This window comes from Poecilia mexicana, unplaced genomic scaffold (genome assembly GCF_051168715.1).
Source record: "Poecilia mexicana isolate PSO_F unplaced genomic scaffold, ASM5116871v1 scaffold_6, whole genome shotgun sequence".
Taxonomy (NCBI): Eukaryota; Metazoa; Chordata; class Actinopteri; order Cyprinodontiformes; family Poeciliidae; genus Poecilia; species Poecilia mexicana.
This window is the reverse complement of record NW_028263375.1, coordinates 33814489-33831672: the sequence shown is the minus strand read 5'-3', so window position 1 is coordinate 33831672 and position 17184 is coordinate 33814489. Positions and strand designations below refer to the sequence as shown.

Genomic DNA, 17184 nt, shown 5'->3' with positions numbered 1-17184 from the left:
AACGTCTCAACCTCATTTTGTTGTTCAGGAGAAGTTGGCTTTAGACTCAGATGTCCTCATGACAGAACAGTCCCAGACTTGTAGTTGTGTCCTGTGGACTAGGAGCTAGCATAATAATGATGTTGAAGACAGTTTCCAACATTTGAAGCTAATTTTCATTCTGATTTAAATAGCTTGTTAAATTTTGGCAGCAGAACAATTGAGCCGACTGTCGGGTAGCTTCTGTACACGTATAAAAAGAATCGAGTTTAAGGATCTGAACTTTAGGCCACTGAACTTTAGTCACTCACTCCATCGAAGTCGGCCCTCAGCCTGGACAAAGTTTAATTTCTGGTGTTTGATGATGATGGTATTTCTTGACTTGTTGGCTACGTTTGTCAGATCATTGTTTTCCTCCCTGGTAACTGATCAACCACCAGAACATCCAGCTGCTTCTCTGTCACCTGTTTGTCAGTCTGGATTTGAAAATCCAAACTTTTCATTTTGTTTCTAAATTATGGTGTCTTGTTTTGGCTTTGGACCCTCCAACAGATGTTACTGTATACCATAGCAACTTTTGTGTTTCCTGTAGATTTTTCCAGCCTCTATCATGCAGCTTCCAGCTTCAGGGCCTCCTGGACGGCCTGATCTGGGGTCCGGGATGCTGTGGTAGACCTTGATATGCTGCACTTCACTATGCTGTAGCTGCTACTCTGCTCATGTTGGAATTTTTCTTTTTTTGTCCTTTTCTTCCACATGCTATTAAATGAACCCCCTCCACACTTTCTCCATGTTCTTAGATAGATTATTTTTTATCACAGTATTTTTTTACCAGTGTATTTTTTTATACAGTTTCATAAAGAAAGCACAGTTTCTTTATGAAACTGTGTTCATAAGGAAAATACATTTTCTTTATGAAAACTGTATTTATATTTTAGTTATTTGGTTAGTGATGTGTTTGATCATTAAGCAATGAAATGATCTGTTTGATGTACTGATACACAAACAAAGCTTACTCTTCTTGTATTTCCTAATCTGGTTGTTTCATTTTCTGAAAATGCTGCAGGTTTTGTCTCTGTGACTCAGTTTAGCCAGAACTGAACTGAACTAATCTTTTTCCGGGCCCTGCCCCTCACAGGATGTTACTCCCCCTGGGATTTCCTTCTCCTAAAGGCAGTGACGTGAAGTGTTCCTTTTTTCAGCCAGTAGGTTTGGTCATTTGATGAAAGCTCTCCAGGTTGTTGTTTTTTTTTCAGTGGGTTATGCAGTAAATTTTTTTGGGAGGAGGGGAAGGTGGCATACCAGAATTGGCTGAGTTTTACGGTTGTCTGAAATTCTTTCGGTTTAATTCTGAGATTCAAAGCTACAAACAGCTGCTTATTTTAAACAACTTGTTCAGAAGATCTGATGGTTCCAGATCTATCAGAAAGGGTCTATATAGAACAAGATAGCTGTCAATAAAAGAAAGCAGAGGTTGTAACAGGTTTTTGTGTTTTTTGTGCAAAGACAACAACTTTGGATAGACACAGTCGACTAAGTGGATGGAAACCGTAGACCTGGGTGGGTCATTATTGTGCTGGCTAACACTGTGAGGGGTAGGAAGGTGTGTATATGTGTGTGTGATCAGAGGGGAGGAATGGTTATCCAGAAAAGTCTGGGAGAGAAAGGTCAGACTGTTCAAACAAAAGCTGTAGTGTCACATGCTCCATGAGCTCAGAGGCCTTCAGTGTGGCACATCCAGTGGTGATGTGGGATCATCAGGAGCTGTGACTGGAATCTGTTATCAATGGATAGAACTGATCAGGTATGTAACTCTGCAGTCTGTAACATATTTCACCTGAGATGACTTTACTCAGCTCTTAATGAAGTTGATAGGATTTGATTATTAACTGATTATTAACTGAAGTAAAACCACGCTCTGACCTAACTTTTTATTCTAATATTCTCATACAGCAGGCAAACAGTTTTTATGACACATAACTATGAGGAGATAAAGGAGGGAAGAGCCTAGTGTGACCAGCTCTTCTATCAACACTTCTTGCTGGTTCAGTTCATTCCACTTAAATGTGTTCACCTTGATAAACTTCCACTCCTCCTCTGTCACTTTGGTAGTTAAAATAGTCAACAAATAATTTTGTCCATCTTAAACATGTAATATTATTTCCAAGTTGGGAAGTGCAGCACGCATTGCTGTGTATATGTTAGGATTAGGTAGAAAGTTTGTTCTGATTGTCTCCTTAATGCAAACTACTTTTCTAAAAGGATCAGACGAACATTATGGTCCTGCTATAAAGAAGGTTTTTCCTTTAGTTTGAGCAGAGCAGAGCTGACCTTTTCTTGTCAGCCTTTTGGGCTATCTTCCTATGCTAGGTTTCCTGTCAAAGGAAGCAGTAACATCTGACTTCCTGTAGAGTTCTGACGTTTCCTGTGCTGTTAGTCAGCGTGTAAAGGCCCTCTGAGCACTTTAAGAGAACAGGACACCGGATAGTGGAAAGGACAAGGTCAGAAAACAGTGCTAGCTCTGAGAAAAAATATTTGCTGACTTAACGATTAAAAACGGAGAAATGTTCCACATGAAGAGTTTCAACCATGGTAGAACATCAACAAAAATACATTAAGGATTACCAGCTAGACGAAATGTAAGCAAAACACTTATTGAACCTTTTAAGGTTCCTTTAGGTCGTCATATTAAGACATTCTAGAATATAGATCACCTACATTGTTTTCTAATCAGTTATGTTTATGTACAACAACATATGCTACCATACAGTGCCTCAGAAGTACTCATACCTCTTGAACCTTTTCACATTTTGCCACATTACAACCAAAACATTTTGGGGGGATGCATGCGATAGGCTGTGCAAGATAAAAGCATAAGAAGTCCCATTTTAGTATACTATGTAGGAAACAGAGCAAAAATTGGAAAGAAGGCTCTGCAGGGCTTCCCCCAGAAAACCTGCTTAGCAGGTCCACCAGCGGCCCACGGTGTGTTTGTGTTAAGAATGATTAAAGTTACAGAAATCCGAAGGTGCACGAGCAGGCAGCATAATTTGGAAATAATAGCTTGCGAAACCAACAGGCTGGTACAGTTCTATATCGAGCTGGGACATTAGTCCTCTAATCCTGGAAATGTTCTTCAGGTGATAGAAGGTTGACTTTGTAACTGCCTTTATGTGACTCTGAAGGTTCAGGTCAGAGTCCATCTCTACACCCAGATTTCAGCCTGATCTATAGTTTCCAGCTGTAATAACTGAAACTCTGCATTGACTCAAGATCAGGAGTGTCAAACTCCAGTCCTCAAGGGCCACTGTCCTGCAGTTTTTAGATGTGCCACAGGTACAAAACACTGGAATGAAATGGCTTAATTACTTCCTTCTTGTGTAGATAACTTCTCCAGAGCCTTGCTAATGACCTAATTTTTCTATTCAGGTGGTGCAGCAGAGGATCATCTAAAGGTTGCAGGGCAGTGGCCCTCCAGGACTGGAGTTTGACACCTGTGCTCTAGATCGCTCCTCTTTAGGTCCAAAGACAATAACTCTAGTTTTCTTTCTGTTCAGCTGGAGAAAGTTGTGGGACATCCACACATTTAACTGTTCTACGCACCTGTTAGAATGTCAGATGCTTAGAAACCTTGAATGGGTTTGGAGTCACCTGGTGACATCGTAATGTAGAGCTGTGTATCACTTGCATAGCTATGGCAGCTAATCTTATTTCCCGCTATAACCTGAGCCAGTGGGATCTTACAGATATTAAATAAGAGAGGTCCAAGAATTGAGCCTTGGGGTTTCCCACATGTGACTTCTGTCCTTTCCTTTGGCGTTTTGACTAAAGTCCAAAGGGTTGGAGTCCCAGTTGACGGCGTCTCAACTAAAGTTCTACAGCTTTTTATTTCTCTTTCTCACTGTTTATTACATGCTGTTTTTATTTTAATTATGTAAAGCACTTTGAAATGCCTTGCTGCTGAAATGTGCTATAAAAATAAAATTTGATTGATTGATTCGATGAGAATTTTCCCATTGAAACAAATAAATCCTGTTCTTTATGTAAGATTCGAACCAGTCGAGTTCTGGACTGGAGAGTCTGACCCAACTCTCCAGTGGATCCAGTAATATGTCATGACCAACACTGAGGTCCAACAGAACCAGCACTGTGGTTCTTCCACAGTCTGTGTTTATATGAATGTCACTGAACACTTTGACGAGGGCAGTCTGTGGTAACCATGGAAACAAGACTGAAAGACGTCAAAGCGATTGGTTATAGTTAGAAAGCTATTTAACTGTTTAACATCCAGACAGCAGGAACTTGAGCTTAATTAATTTCTAATTTCTTGGTTATGTAGTTGAAAGTGAATCATTTTTTCTGCATTTGTTATGTTTGGGCATAGCATTGATACTGGGATAAGTGTGGATGTGCATATTAGGACCCGACAGTGAAACAAAGACACAGGTGATGTTAAATACATAGAGGTTAATTAAGGGGTAACGAGACAGCAGGAGACAATCAAAGGGAGACGGGACAACACAGACTCAATTAACCAGAAACATATGCATAAAAATCAAATCCTTACATAATGAGTTTTACAACATTTACGTTCAGCCCTATGGCTGAGTTGTCTTGCAGATCTAACTGTTTGTGCATTTCTCCATGGAGACTTCTTACCAGAACAAATCTCCATGTTGAGACTTATGTTGATATCATGCAAAACACTTTGAATTTCCTTGTTGCTGAAATGTGATATGCAGAAATTTTGCCTTGCCTTTTTTACTTTACACTTAGCGTTTTATATTATTTCTGTATTTTTTATACACTGCTCAAAAAAAATTAAAGGGAACACTCAAATAACACATCCTAGATCTGAATGAATGAAATATTCTCATTGAATACTTTGTTCTGTACAAAGTTTAATGTGCTGACAACAAAATCACCAATGGAAATCAAATTTATTAACCAATGGAGGCCTGGATTTGGAGCCACACACAAAATTAAAGTGAAATGTTCCCTTTATTTTTTTGAGCAGTATATATTTATGCAATAATCTCAGTTCATTATATTAAAAAGGGAAATGCATTTAAGTCATGTTTGAACGGATTAAAACTCTTCACTAAGTGCATGCAAAGAACTGATATCAAATGAAAATGGTGTGTAATTGTTTTTGTGTTTTGTCTGTTTAATGCAGGGAGTCCATCGCGAACTCTGTCCACCATGTCTCTGTCTGTCCGTCCAGTCAGACGCATCACATCCAGGTCCATCACTAGGAGCCAGAGCTTCACTGGAGTTAACACCCAGGAGAAGCCTTACAGGTACACACACACACACACACACACACACACACACACACACACACACACACACATGTTTGTGTTGCTATCTTTGTGGGGACTTTCCATTGACTTCCATTCATTTCTACAGCCTAAACCTTACCTTTACCCTTTTCCTAACCCTAACCATCACATACCTAACCCTAACCCTAACCAAAACTCAATTCATACCTTAGCCTTGACCCAAAAACAGGGTTTCCCCTCGTGGGGACCAGGCTCCGGTCCCCACAAGGAGCAATTGGTCCCCACAACATAGTATATGTCAGGAAAATCGTCCCCACAAGGTATTACAAACAAACGCACACACACACGTTTGCGTGGCTATCTTTGTGGGGACTTTCCATTGACTTCCATTCATTTCTACAGCATAAACCTTACCTTTACCCTTTTTCTAACCCTTACCATCACATACCTAACCCTAACCAAAACTCAATTCACACCTTAGTCCTAACTCTGACCCCTGACTCTAAAACAGGGTTTCCCCTTGTGGAGACCAGGCTTAGGTCCCCACAAAGAGCAATTGGTCCCCACAATGTAGTATGTGTCAGGAAAATCGTCCCCACAAGGTATTACAAATAAACGCACCTGCACAGTATTCAAATACAAGGCCACACACACATCTTGTTATCCTAACATTCCAAGACATGATGATGTTTATGACAAGATCAAAAGATGTTTTCTATCATTAAGCTGGGATTATGTTGGCATCCACTTGTATACTTGGCATATACTTGTATATTTTTACAAGTATGTTGTAAAAATATCAGAGATGTTTAATCTGCATATGAATTTATAATGGCAGGTTACTGATACTAGTTGATGGATTTAAAGATTAGGACATTCATCAGTTGTGTTTTTTCTGATGCTACAGGAACCTCTCGGTGTTCAGCACTCCTGGTATCTGCAGGAAGTCCAGCCGAGCAAGTGGACTCTTCACTATGTCTACCAAAGCCAACCCACCACCGAAAGTTCCTCAACCAGAGCGGCTGGATGAGGTCTACAATGCCCTGAAAAAAGGCCTCCAGTGAGTAGCTGTCATGATTTGGTGGTTTGAGAGGTGGTGAGGATTAATGCTGAGACCCAGGTTATGGTGATGATGATGAATTTAATAAAGAGAGCTCAAACACAGTCCAACACAGGCGCCACGGCAGAGAGTTAGCACACAGCTAATTACCGGTAGCAACTGAAAGAGAGGACTGAAAACGAGAGCTGAACCAACACAGGACTTTACAGTTCCACTGTGGTGGCAAGCAGACAAATGACATACGACGAGGATCCGACAAGAGACAAAGACAACAGGTGGGACTAAATACACAGGGAGGGTAATCAAGGAATGAGACACACCTGGGAAGCAATCAACGGGGAAGACGCAGAAACAGAGACTCAGGACAGAAACTGAACACAGAAAAACCTTACAATAAATACACAGAAATACGGATCATGACAGTAGCTGCTCCTGTAGAAGTATCAAACTGCAAAACTGTCTGTCAACATACCTGTTAAGGAATTAGAAAAATATTTTAAATCTCGTGGTTTTATCTTCAGGAGCATCACATCACTTTGCAAAATATAAACAAATTCCATCTTTCAATCTCATATTGATAAAATATAATTTTTAACAAAATCACTGGTGACACATTACATGTACCCCCTTACTGTTATCAGAGAGACCGTTATTAAACTTTAGAAATCAGTTGCTTTTTTTCTGTACATGGAATGAAGCCCCAAATTATTCCTTCCTGTGACAGATTTAGGTTTAAAGCAATATTTTGATTTGACCAACAAGTTGCTTCTGACTGGGAGTAATAATAATGTCCAGAGTTCAGATCTGAATCTGACAGAAATCTTGGGCAAAAGGTTACAGCATTGAAATTGAGCTATCCAGTGTGGGTCCTTAGGCAAGACCCTTTGAGTTATATAGCCTATGCATAACATGCCAGCTCAGACGTCGCCCGGCCAAACAAGGTCTGCATCAGGTGCTGGGGAACCAGAACACCTTTATGAAAAATGGGCTACTGGAACAAGACGGAAATGGGCGAGAGGTGAAAACCTGGATCTGTTGGAATGCTACTACTCAAGTAACCCTAGCCAGAGGGGCTACATGCAAAGACTGAGGGATGAATGGTTAGTTCGACATCCCCAGTCGACACTAACTGCCAAACAACTAGTAGCTCAGTGTTCCAACATCCGCAAACAGCAACTGCTGTCACAACTTGAGATTGACGAGGTACAACACAAATGCTACGGCAAGGGGAAGGAGCCTGGACGCCAGGTTAGAGGGGAGGTAAATACAACTACCTGCCCAGAGACTGGGTATATAGCCACAGTAATGAACGAACCATCAAAACTGAACGAGGCAGCAACTGACCTGAGAGAGAGAATCATGGCCCGAATGAACACCAGACAACCCCGACGCCAATTACAACGGCTGAGTGAAGTACCATCAGAAAGTCTCATTGAAGATGTGAATGCAGCATTGAGAACGATCCCTACCAACACCATAACAGAAACCAATGAGCTGATATACAACTCAGCATCAGTGATCCTTGAGATGCTTGGCTACAAGAGCAAACATGAGACCCAATACCCACCATGGAAAAGACGGTTAGAGGCTAAAATCAAGACAACAAGGAGGGAAGTGAGCCAACTGTCAGAGCTCCAAAGGGATGCAATGAAAAGACAATCAAACAATCAGCTGATTTTCATGAGGCTTGTTCCCATCAAATTAAACGCACAAAGCACATTTCAATAAACCTTTCTGTACTAGAGTTTATTTTCATTCTGATGGATTGTGTGTATTAAAGGTCTTACCTGCATGTTTATCAAATGGATTTGGAAAACATCAACAGACAGATTAGAGTGTCTAAGAGAAACTCCAGACTGGTATGTTCTGATCATTCTGCACACAAACTGACAATTCACTCTTCATGTCTTTAAATACAGCTCTGATGATTTCTGATGACTTGATGTTTTATTCTTTTCTTTAGGGTTTCCTTTATGAATTAGACAAGGTGAGCTAACAATATTTTCTTCTCCTGTTTCTAAACTGCATTATGTAATATGGTGATAAAATGGTTCAGTCAGTAAAGTGGTATGAATTTGCCTTTGCTTTTTCCCTGACAGCAAGTTAAGGTGATTGAGCGGTACATCACAAAGTTGGAGTTTCATCTCAGTAAGGTAAGAGCCACAAAATCCATCCTTTGTTGACCGGATACTCTTTGTTAATCCAGTCTGATTAGTCTCAGGTTAAAGCTCCTTTTGAAGGTGCTATAGGTGGAACGAATTCTGAAACTAAATGCTTCTGGCTAGTGTACTGTTGCACACTAACCAGAAGCACAGATATCTGGAAGGTTAATACAACAACAGCAGAGATATAATGTATCGTGGTGCTAAACCGTTCAGTGATTTATAAACTAACAGTATTTTAAAGTCTATTCTTTGAGCTAGAGGGAGCCAGTGTAGGGACTTTAAAACTGGTGTTATGTGCTCTATCTTCCTGGTTTTAGTGAGAACGCGAGCAGCAGCGTTCTGGATCAGCTGCAGCTGTTTGATTTTGTTAGTCAGACCTGTGAAGATACTGTTGCAGTAATCAATGCGAGTAAAGATAAACACATAGATGAGTTTCTCTAGATCTCGTTGAGACATCAGTCCTCTAATCCTGGAGATGTTCTTCAGATGGTAGAAGGCCGACTTTGTGACTATCTTAATGTGGCTCTGAAGGTTCAGGTCAGAGTCCATCACTACTCCCAGGTTTCGGGCTGATTGCTGGTTTTCAGTTGTAATAACTGAAGCTGAGCATTGATTCTAGTTTGTTCCTCTTTAGGTCCAAAGATAATAACTTCAGTTTTGTTTCTGTTCAGCCGGAGAAAGTTTTGGCACATCCACACATTTATCTGTTCTAAGCATCTATTCAGTGAACAGATGGGTTCAGGGTCACCTGGTGACATCGTGATGTAGAGCTGCGTATCATCTGCACAGTTATGGTAGCTGATCTTATTTCCTGTTATAACCTGAGCCAGTGGTAGCATATAGATATTAAATAGGAGGGGTCCTAGGATTGAACCTTGGGGTTCCCCACATGTGACCTTTGACCTCTTTGATGAGAAGTTTCCAATTGAAACAAAGAAATCCCTGTTCTTTATGTAAGATTCAAACTAGTTGAGCACTGGACCGGAGAGTCCGACCCTACTCTCCAGTCGATTCAGTAAAATTCAGTAAAATCAACAGTGTCAAAAGCTGCACTGAGGTCCAACAGAACCAGCACTGTGGTTCTCCATCTCTATAGATCTATTCCTTTAACTTGGGTAACTGGTTTTGTCAGTTAATCTATAGTTTTTTTTCTTGTAACATTGCATCATTTGTCATCATGAGTTGAAATTATAGTGTTTCCTTTTTAGATCATGTCTTACAAATGCTGAGTGTGGTTTTTTCTGGTCAGGCTCCTCTTGATGATGGTGTGATGATGTTGCAGGAAAAAGACTCTACATGCTGCAGACTTTGGTTGAACAGCAAAGCTTTTATTACAATATTGCAGCCTAAGTCTTGACCCAATCACAGTGAAGTCCCCCCCAATCATTGGACAGCACCCCATTTATAGGGTTCTGGCCAACACACTCTCTCCCCAAAGTTTACACTATCACATGCGTGTCTTCCTGATACAGGCACGTTCAGGTCACAGTGGCGGTATGCCTGCTAATGCATCTGGAGTCCATATATGAAACCTGTTTTTTAACTCATCGTCTCTTTTCTTGGCTGGTCCTCTTGCACATTGCCAAAAAAATTTCTCATGTGTGATCAGATACTACATGTATCTTTTATTTGTGATCACATGTCTATATACACACAGTTCTACCAGTTATAAATTCCCAAAATGAGCAACACTGAATGAATCTCTTGCTCTCCAAAGCCTCTTGATTGTTAATGTTTCTGCCAGAACAGAGCTTCTCTTCTGAGATTTGGGTATTCTCTTCTCAGGTTGAGGAGTTTTATGAAACCTACTGCCTGCACAGGAAACTGAGAGATGGAGCCCACAAGATAATGAAGGCATACACAGCCAACCCAGGAAGCAAGGAGGCTAAGGAAAGCCTGGGAGAGGCTTCTAAAGGATACAAGGAATGCACAGAGGTAAGATAAACTGAGTTTATTGCATATGAGGAGTCAGATATGACCTATATTATCAATGATGATGTTTTAAAGATAGCAGTTGTACTGTTCAAATAGTGCAGAAGTGAATAGATTATGCATTCTTTCTGCAGATTATGTGTGTGATGGAAAATGACTTTGAGAACCAGCTTGGAGAATTCCACATCAGATTGAAAGGTAATAAAATCTTCACCACCCTGTTGCATACCTACCTACATTTCTCTGGTCCACTCAGGTAAATAACACTGCAACATGACCTTCCTGCAGATCTGATACTGTAGTACACGGATCCTCCAGAGCGACCATCCTGCAGCTTTCAGATGCTTCCCTGCTCCAACACACCTGAATTAAATGAATGTTTCATTACCAGGCCTGTTCAGAGCTGATCCTGTCTGATGGAGTAAGGATGCATCTAACAGTTGCAGGACGGTAGCTCTCCAGGACTGGACTTGAGCAGCCCTGCTGTAGCATATGAACTTTGAGCTCCAGCTAAGCCAGATCTTCTTAAACATGTCAAAATCCTTTACCTCAAGAGCATCAAAACAATAGGAAAACTTATATGCCACATACATGCACCTCTGCTATATAAGTTACTAGAGTGCTTATTACTGATGAAGGCATTGCAGAAGCCTGAAGTGGCCCTAATGGCTGTGCTTTCATTCATTCAGATGAGTGCTATTTAATGACTTTGGGTGTGTGGTGGGGGCTCACAGAGTTTGTGTAGAAATATTCAGGTGATATTCTTTTTTTTAATGATGACAGTAATTCATAGATATGCTTTGGGTTTGGGGAATTTCTTTCAAGTTCTATGTCTTCTTGCTTTTCAGGTCTTGCAGGATTTGCCAGGTTGTGTGCAGGGGATCAGTATGAGGTTAGTCTGCACCTTCGTCTGTTTCAGCTAAATAACTTAATGTTTAAACTGGGGAAGATAAACAGAGTAATAGTTATATCACTGCAAGGAAAATAAAAAAATCTCTGACTTTAGCTGGTAATGTTTTAGGAGTGTAAGAAAGGATTTATTTTGCCAAGTTTTTAAGGAAGGACCAGCAGTGTGGACATTTTTGTTTTAGATGAAGCCAAAATTCATTGACTGTTTCTGGAAACTTACTGTTGTTGGAAATCTGCCTAGTGTTATTGCTGCTGAGTCATAATGGGTGGTTTTCCTGTACACGGAAAGCATTTTCCTTTAGCTCTGCATTGTGAACAGGGCAGCTGGTAAACAGCTTGGTTCTTTAGGGTTACTGCTGTTTTGTGAGTTTATCAGAAAATTTGCACACATTCTTTACATACATTTATTCTGTAGTTGACATGATATCGTTTACATGCAGATAGAATAGAATTAGAAAACATGTTTTAGGTTCTTTATATGTATAGATTTATTCACTGACATTACAGTTAAGCCAAAGGAACGGTTCAAACTAGACATCACATAGAAACTATGTGTGCTTGTAAAAATCTTCATAGTGGCTGACGACAAATAGCTTCTCCTCAAGTTCAGCAGTGAGTCTCATCTGTGCTACATCATGGCTGACTGCTGTATGGCAGCACCACTGGCTAAACATCAGAGCTGCTTCTGGAAGTGCTGTGGCAGGAGGTGTTAGCTTCTAGGAGTGGCTGAGGAGATCCTGATGCCACAGTGTGATGTCACTTCCTGCATCAGTGTGTCTAACCACACCTGAAACAGCACCTTGGAACAGTATGTTAAGAAGAAAAAATACATCCAAAGACAGCATATGGACCTTTGGATCACCTGCATCACGTTGACCAGCCAGCAGTCCAAACTTTCACATTAAGTCAACTTGGCCCAGAGTTGATGGAGCAGGTCCTGGAGCCGGTCTGCTACAGGAGAAGATGGAGTCACTGCATCCAGCTCTGCAGGGCTGTCTGACCTTACTGACATGAGGCCAGCAGCGTTTCCTGACATGCGTTTCAGCTGATGTTATAATCAGTGCAGTCACATGACCCTGAGACACATAGAATTTCTCTTCATTTCCACCAACCCAGCCTTAATACTTCCAGTGGGTGTGTAAACGTGGAAGACACTGAATGCTTTTGGTTTGATTTCTGTTTGGGGTTTTTAGACCAGTTTAGAGATATGTACATGACCTGGATTCCACTTCTGAAATGATGGGAACCTCTTTACAATGCTCTGAAACATTTGATCCAAGGTTTGTCATTACATCAGAACATCAGCTCTGCCTTGTTTGTATTTCTTCTGTTATCTCTGTTGTGGGTATAATTAGTTCTTATGTTTTCCAAGATGTAGCAAGTGTTTAAGGGAACATAAAACCATTTGATTGAATGACAGGAAAAACATTCAGTTTTGTTTTATTCAATTAAGTATTGAATAAATTAAGTAACTTTACAGGACAAAACAATCCAAGCCCATCTGCAGTCCAATAGAGACCAAGAAATCCCACTATAATTCTACTTAATATAGTTAAGTTCAAATTCAGTTTTCACAATTCAATCCCATCCATTCAGATGACAATACATTCTTTCATAAAAAGCCAGTCAGTAAAAAGAGTTCAGTTTGCTATAAAATTAGAACAAGCTTGGAGCAACGGTGGGGATAAAAATCTCCAAGGAGGAACCTGCACCAGAACCAGGCTCAGGATAACCAGCTGCCTTGTTTCACTAAAGGGAGACAAAGAGTAAAAAACATCTCAAGGGTCAGGAGAACATTCTATGATAGCTCAAAGTTAATGGTAGAAAGAGCTGGATATAAACATAAGCCTATAATAGCATAATTACAAAGAGAGCTCTGGATAATTTAAGCCAAATTTAACTATAAACTTGATCAAAAAGGAAAGCGTGTAAGCCAAGTCTTAAAAGTAGATAGGGTGACTGGCTAAAATAAAGTCTGCTTTTATGTGACATATGGAATGTTTCTGTGTGTGCCTTTAGATCTTTATGAAGTATGGCCGACAGCGCTGGAAACTACGGGGAAGGATAGAAATCAACGCCAAGCAGGTGTGGGACAGTGAAGAGACGGTGTTTCTCCCTCTCATTAACGAGTTCCTCTCTGTGAAGGTTGGTGACCGGAAATTAATGTTGCAACTCTGGGTAGCAGTGGTATTAGCTGCTCTAATCTTACAGTATCTACATCTAGACCTGAATGATTAACCCTGAATCATCTCTTTTGTTTCCTAGGTGACAGAACTGAAGAGCTTAGCCAATCACGTGGTCGTAGGGACTGTTTCCTGTGAAATGAAAGACCTGTTTGCTCCACTCACCCAGGTGGTAGCTGTGGATATAAATGATCTTGGCACTCTTAAACTTAGCCTTGAAGTCACCTGGAAGTAAGTTGAAAAAGTGAAAAAAACTACTGATGTATTCGGTAATTCATTTGAATCAGTTATTAATCTCTTTAACAAGGTCGTCTTCTTGGTTTTATATGTTTTGTTTGTCTCTCTAATTCTCATGATGTTCTCCTCAGTCCATTTGATAAAGATGACCAGGCCGCTCTTGTCAACAAAACACCAACAGTTTCATCAAACATCCTGAGACAACCAGGGACACCGCCTGCACGCAGTCAACCCTTCCCTGTAGGTTTTTCCCTTTTTTTAAATCGTTAGTCTCAAAATATTGTCTGGAACAGTTTATAGAAAATTATGAGGAAGAAGTGTCATAATGAAAACAACATTTTAAGAACATCCGGGGGCTTAAATCTCTATTTGGTTTGGTTCTGGTCCTCATTTCATCTAGACAAACTTGCTGAAGCGTTGATAGCAGAGCCATGTTGATCACATGGCTCTGACTTCCTGAAGGTGGAGTTTCAGAAAGAGCAGAGTTTCTTAAAGAGACAGAGGCCCAATTCCAAGATGTTTAATTACAAGATGTTTAATTAGACAAAAATGCTGAATACATTTGATATATTCAACATTTTTATAACAACTGAAGGTAACATAGTTACTTGATTTGGATATAAAAAAATTTGCTATGTGACTGGAAAATACATAATACTGCCCCTTTAAATAGGTTAAAGAAGCACCAACATGATTGTTAGTTAAATCATTTTTGCCAGCAGAAGTAAGACTCAAAGCAACGTCAGACAGACGTTGCTTTGAGTAAACAGCTGCTGACTGCTAACTGTTCCAACACTCTTTGCTCCACCTGCTGCATCTTGGATGTGCAGTCTCTGCCACGGTGTCCACCAAGGCAGCAGCACTGGCCTCTCATGGACATCTTCAGGGGAACACTTACCCAGAGCTGCCCCTGTCGGGACAATTCACCAGAAACACTCAGTGCAGTAAGTCCATAGAAAGCCCACCCTCAGAGCAGACACTAGTAGCCTTGTAGTATAGACTGAAGCTGCCAGTAACTGTAGTTATGATTGTTCAGCCCTTTATGGAGAGATGATAAATGGATAGGACATCCAGCTCCAGAGGGCTGCTTGTGACATATAACACTGAGTCAACAAAAACAAAAATGAAGAGATTTTTACTGAACAATTGTGCCTGGACATTGAGAGAATTGTAAGCGACAAGAAGAATTTAAACTAGCGGTTCTCAACGTGGGCGGTACCGCCCCCCAGGGGGCGTTCAGAGTACGGCAGGGGGCGCTGGCGGACATTTTTACAAAAGAGGGGCGCTGGGATGCCTTTGGTCGAAGGTAAACTTTACACCTTAAATGCACAACAATGCCAGTTTAGACTTTGAGCAACTTGGTAAAACTGTATTGTGTAACATTAAACCATGCTTGGCTGCAACTGTATTCTATTCAGTGTTTGTTAGCTTCTGTTAGCTTCTTGGCGCAGCTCCGTTCTCCTGCTACTGGTAGCTAAAATCACGATACCCTCGCTGTGTATCCCTCTGAAAAATGAACCCATTCAAATAAAGAAATCCCTCCATAGTGATACCACGATAGAGAGCGTTCATTTTATAGCGTTAACAACGGTGCTGTAAGTGGTCCGGTATGAAACGGGGGTAGAACAACACGGCACTTTTAAATTTCAATAATCAGAATGCAGAAATTGTTTCCGTTGTTTAAAAGGTTTATGTCAGTCTGCCTTTTCCCCATCGATACGCTTCCCGACCGCCCTGCACCTTAAGGGCTTAAAAAAAAAGACGCACACATTGCGCAAAACTCTGAAACAGGAGAAGCGGGACATAAAACGGAGCGACGAACTAGATGTGAATTATGGCATAAAAACAGAGAATCCGACGGTGAACAGTGAAAAATCAACACATGATGTGAAACATGACGATTAGGAGGCGCAGCAGGTGATGAGTGAAGATTAATGATGGTCAATAAATGATAAAATAAATCTAGCAACAGGAAAGAAACTAAAGTGGACATAGCAATAAACCAAGAGAGGATAATACTAATCAGATGAAAATGGAAATAAATGAAGAACAAAATGCAAGAATAAACTAAGAAACTAAAGTAAATGCAGAGGAATAAACTGGTATGGCAAGACCTTTCGATCAATAATTAATACAGAGGACTGTATGGCAAGAATAAACACACTATTTCCAGATAAAAAGTAAAATAATATTGTTGAAATGTCATGGGTTTGTTGAGACCACATCTAGTACTGAGAATAAATATATCTGACAGATCATAACAGTAAATAACTTATCACTTATTTATGTTTTTAATTAGATTTGATTAAGAACCAGATTTGTTCTTTGTAATTTCTGTCCAGTAAAACTATTAATCTATAAATCAATAGACAGGTCTATATGAAGATATAATCCATGTTTCTGTCTCATATTTGTATGGCATTAAAAGGAACTTTTGTTTTTCCACTGAAAGCTCTGGATTGCACAATAAATGCCATGTGGGTGAAGTTTTCTGGATGATGCTCTGATGTCCCATTCTCCTGAAGGCAGCACAGAGCTGCACCACCAGAAACCGACAGAAACACTGAAGAGAAGAAGAGCTATGATTAATGTAGTTACAGTTCTATCCATGTTTTAATGCTGCAGAGCTCAGTCGGTTTGCACATAGTTCAAAGTTTAAACTGGCATGTTGAACATCTTTTATCTGATCATTTTGTGGAAGATTTAACAACTAGAAAATGGCACAAAATAAGAATATTTTTCCACTCTGATTGGCTGCTGTTAGACCTACCGATTTTAACTGAATGTTCATTGCATTTTTTGTAGACGCCTGTGAAAATAATTTCTATTCCCATGGCTTTTTTGTTTTCTGGGAAATTATTTTTGATGATAAATACAAGCATAAAAATCAAAACATCTACAATAGTGATAGTAATATTAATGATGAAATAATGGTCAGTGCAAAGTAGCCTGCAAATTTTTTGGTAGGGGGCGGTGAGGGACTTGGATAAGGGCTAGGGGGGCGCTGTCCCAAAAAAGGTTGAGAAACACTGATTTAAACAGAAATATAAACCTAGTAGGAGCTGGTTGATAAAGGTGAGAACATGTGCTCCATCTCTGCAGAACTACTCAGTCCAGCTATACAGATGAAGCTGCACACATCAGACCAGCTTTCCAGCTCTGCTCTTCTCTTTCAGATCCGTGATGACAGTCCAGATGGGGAAGTACAAGAGCCACCCTGGTCAACCTCAGACTCATCTGATGACTCCTCTGGCCGTCAGTCGTCTGTGCCGGTGGAAACCAGCTCTCCACCTCTCACGGTAACACACCGAAGATTTTTATTGAAGTTTTCCAGGTCATGCTAGCTTTCACAGCAGTGTTAGGTTTAACATTTCTTTTACTAAAGAATTCATTATTATCATTAATTAATTTAGTTTTGAATCGTTTAAAAGTTGTTT

General features: G+C 40.3%; 1 protein-coding gene across 5 annotated transcripts in view; it reads left to right on the top strand.

Annotated features, from left to right (window-relative positions):
- The window catches only part of ripor1 (RHO family interacting cell polarization regulator 1), a 66412-nt gene that overhangs the window by 22898 nt on the left and 26330 nt on the right, over positions 1-17184 (top strand). For 4 of the 5 annotated variants that reach the window (XR_015763115.1, XM_088006665.1, XM_088006666.1 and 1 more), the window contains exons 2-14: positions 5156-5279; positions 6169-6321; positions 8102-8180; positions 8285-8308; positions 8421-8474; positions 10272-10421; positions 10553-10616; positions 11267-11310; positions 13347-13472; positions 13593-13741; positions 13879-13987; positions 14578-14691; positions 16924-17046. Coding sequence is in view for 4 of the 5 variants with exons in the window: in XM_088006664.1 (XP_087862790.1) it covers positions 5156-5279; positions 6169-6321; positions 8102-8180; positions 8285-8308; positions 8421-8474; positions 10272-10421; positions 10553-10616; positions 11267-11310; positions 13347-13472; positions 13593-13741; positions 13879-13987; positions 14578-14691; positions 16924-17046 (1313 nt within the window). In the remaining variant the exon portion in view is untranslated. The remainder of the gene's footprint in view (positions 1-5155; positions 5280-6168; positions 6322-8101; positions 8181-8284; positions 8309-8420; positions 8475-10271; positions 10422-10552; positions 10617-11266; positions 11311-13346; positions 13473-13592; positions 13742-13878; positions 13988-14577; positions 14692-16923; positions 17047-17184) is intronic. The other variant, XM_088006667.1, reaches the window with a different exon arrangement.